At 30.6% G+C, this 3,568-nt stretch overlaps 1 protein-coding gene across 1 annotated transcript in view; it reads right to left on the bottom strand.

Moving 5' to 3' along the window:
- Positions 1–2,469, bottom strand: part of LOC136852789 (protein FAM200C-like) — a 4,465-nt gene extending 1,996 nt beyond the window's left edge. Inside the window, exons 1-2 of the mRNA XM_067127689.1 lie at positions 2,346–2,469; positions 883–1,406 (exon numbers count right to left, since the gene is read on the bottom strand). Of these exons, the coding sequence (XP_066983790.1) occupies positions 883–1,406; positions 2,346–2,469 (648 nt within the window). The remainder of the gene's footprint in view (positions 1–882; positions 1,407–2,345) is intronic.
- Between the last annotated feature and the right edge of the window lie 1,099 nt (positions 2,470–3,568).

Raw genomic sequence — 3,568 nt, 5'->3', positions numbered from 1 at the left:
CAATTTATAAATAATCCATGAGTTCACAACTGCCATATCTATCATTCTAATGAATAAAGGCCAGTACCATTTCTTACCTCAAATAGAAACAGAATATTTCCCTACTAACCAATCATGTTGATCTACACCACCCATACATTTATTATAGTTGAAAATTGCATTTGGTTGAGGAACGCTTCCTTTTGACTTTGATGTCTTAATCCAACGTGGACCTTTGCAAGGGGTTCTACAGTGTCGTAATTAGTACCAACAGTTACACATTTGTTATCTAGCCATTTTACCATCAGCACTTCTTCATTAGTGTGAAACCTGTAGTCATATGAGCCTCTTGTTTCTTTTTTCATATCATTTGTTGATTTCAATGTACAGTTCTTCAAACGATTTTCTCTGAGTGTTCCCGACGCTTGAGAACCAATATTTCGTAGGTGAACTTATAATTCATAACCAGTAAAATAATTATCAAAAAAGACAGTATGAGATTCCGGATCTGCTACAGCTTCAACCATCTTCAAGACAACTTTTGAGCCCAATGCTATTGCATCACTATTATCTAGTTGATGATTCTTACCACAGTAAAGATCAAAATTATAACAGTAGCCTGAGGTCCCACAAAGCGCCCAAAGTTTATATCCAAACCTAATAGGTTTCACCTGGATAAACTGCTTCAGGGAGTTATGCCCATAATATTTTACCATCATTTCGTCAACACTAATGCATTCCTCAAATACTCCATATTGAATAAATGATTTCTGAAGCTTCGAAATCAGGCTTCTTGCTTTGAATCCTTTATCCACTTTGTTATTTTCTGCATCTGCATTATCACAGAAATGCACAACACTCTTTAAAACTTGAAATTTATTCCGAGACATTGCTTTTTTTTACAACAGAAACACCCAAGTCTTCATCTTTTGACCAATAATGCCTCTCCGATGGTAATTTGTGGTAAGTTGACAAAAGAAGAATTCCTATCAGAGATTTCAGTTCATCTACACTGAACACAAAATCCAGTTTGTCTTTGCTGGCCGTGGCATAACGAACAGTTTCCTTCACAATGTGATCATAAATATCTGGGGACATTATTGTTTCAAATAATTCCCGAGGTGTTAGGTGATCCAAGTCTTCTTTCATTTTCTTCAAATTGTCCTGGAATGTTTGTCCTCTCTGTTTCACTTTTGTGTATTCTGGCTGTTTGTGTCTCCAACTTGGTTCTGATTCACAGAGTTTCCTTTTCTTGGTGCCAGGTGATATTTTTGGCCCTTTTTTCTTTTGATTTGCTGAGGTATAATTTGATGCTATGGCTTCGCTTTTGCCAGATTTTTTCTTATAATCAATATGGAGCTCAAGACTTCCGGGAACATCTTGCACTGTTGCTTCTCCAGTCAAATCATCAGGTACCTCATCTTCATCTGTCAAAGGGTCAACATCAGGGGGAATTATAACTACATCAGCTCTTTCAGTGATTTATCACTTTCATCATCTTCATTGAATAACTCCTCTAAGATTTCATCCATGGTAAGGCCGACTTTAGTCAATCTTTCCATCTGAAGGGTAAATAATGGACAAATGAAAATATAAACAGACACCTATACAAATGTTTTCAAGTATTCATGTATACATGCACATGCGTAATAACTCACACATAAACATACACACACCATATATATATATATATATATATATATATATATATATATATATATATATATATATATATATATATATATATATATATATATATATATATATATATATATATATATAGTGTGTGTGTTTAATATTATATATATATATATATATATATATATATATATATATATATATATATATATATATATATATATATATATATATATATATATATATATATATATATATATATATATATATATATATATATATATATATATATATATATATATATATATATAGTATATATATATATATATATATATATATATATATATATTATATATATATATATATATATATATATATATATATATATATATATATATATATATATATATTTTATATATATATATATATATATATATATATATATATATATATATATATATATATATATATATATGTATGTGTGTATATATATATATATATATATATATATATATATATATATATATATATATATATATATATATATATATATATATATATATGTATGTATGTATGTATATATACATACATACATACATTGAGAAATCAGTTATATAAAATGTAACTTCACTCAAAATGATTAAATAAACATGTTCATCACAGCTTTTTAGCAATATTGTTATTTTTTTTTACAGAAAGATTTTCAGTAATCATAAAATAATGCTTACCATGGATGGATATTCTCTCACTGTTTGTGGTCACAACAGAGATTTGAAAGAAACTGAGACAAAAAACGAGGTAGGCCGGTAATTTCACGTCCAGCGTACTTCGACAGGATTTATAATGCTTCATCCCAGCGTCCTCATTTGAGGACACAATTTTCAAAGTCGATAATGAACAACTTCCTTTGATTTATTATTCACAATTTATACTTACAATGCTTGGGTAATAGATTAATTTACTATACTTTGGGAAATTCATGATATATTAGTTATAATAACTTGGAAAAAATTACTTGAAATTACGATCGGATAAGAGCACATTTTTGTACAACTTTGGTTGTTCATAAAAGTCTTGTAAAGTTCTTAATACTAATAAAAAAAATGTCATGTGGTGTAATATGAAATAAATAATGCATGCATTTATTCAAATGAGATAAATTGATAAGAGAAAAGAGGTAAAAAAAATCTTGAAATGTGTGTCCTCAAATGAGGACGCTGGGATATAATGGGCTAAGCTTGTTGTCACAGTTCTGATCAAGGAAAAGACGAGCAGCCTCTACCATGCAAGGTTTAGCAAGCTTCTCTCCAATTGTGTGTGGTATCTTCTGCTTTGCAATAAGAAGGGAGATCCTGTACGGTGCCTTGAAGATGCTGCTAGGTTGAAAGAGAACTCCTGTTCCATGATCCAATCTCGACCATTTGAGCTGGTGTTCCTTGATTTTGAAGTATGCCAAATCCTTGTTAGCCAGTTCCGGATGAACCTTGGTGAGGTGTTCGTTCAGCTTGAAGGGATTCATGCTCTCATTAGCAAGTGTCTTCTTGCAGATGACGCACTGTGGCATCTGCATGCCATTGTTCACTATAAATGAGAAGCCGAAGTTCAGAAAACTCTTATTGTATGTGAGCTTCTTTGACATCTGCAAAGAAAGTTATCAAGCATTAGGAACGGAAAGAATCGTACGACAAAACACAAACATAACAACTAACAAAATTCCAAAATATAATGGAAGAACAACTTCCTGTACTATAAATTCCCGTACCCAAAATGTGAAGTCAATTTATAGGGATAAATTAATTTGGTGGATAAGTGACTCTGACCACAGTAATTGTACGTTTGTACATTTTTTTCATTGATAATTCTCCAGTCAGAATCATACTGACATACATAACCGTATCTCAGAATAATCATGCACAGTGTTAAGACCACTTACATTAACTCAAAAGTGGGG

The sequence above is a fragment of the Macrobrachium rosenbergii genome, chromosome 26, assembly GCF_040412425.1.
Source record: "Macrobrachium rosenbergii isolate ZJJX-2024 chromosome 26, ASM4041242v1, whole genome shotgun sequence".
Classification (NCBI taxonomy): Eukaryota; Metazoa; Arthropoda; class Malacostraca; order Decapoda; family Palaemonidae; genus Macrobrachium; species Macrobrachium rosenbergii.
The sequence above is the reverse complement of the archived record's forward strand: the minus strand, read 5'-3'. Positions and strand labels throughout refer to the sequence as shown.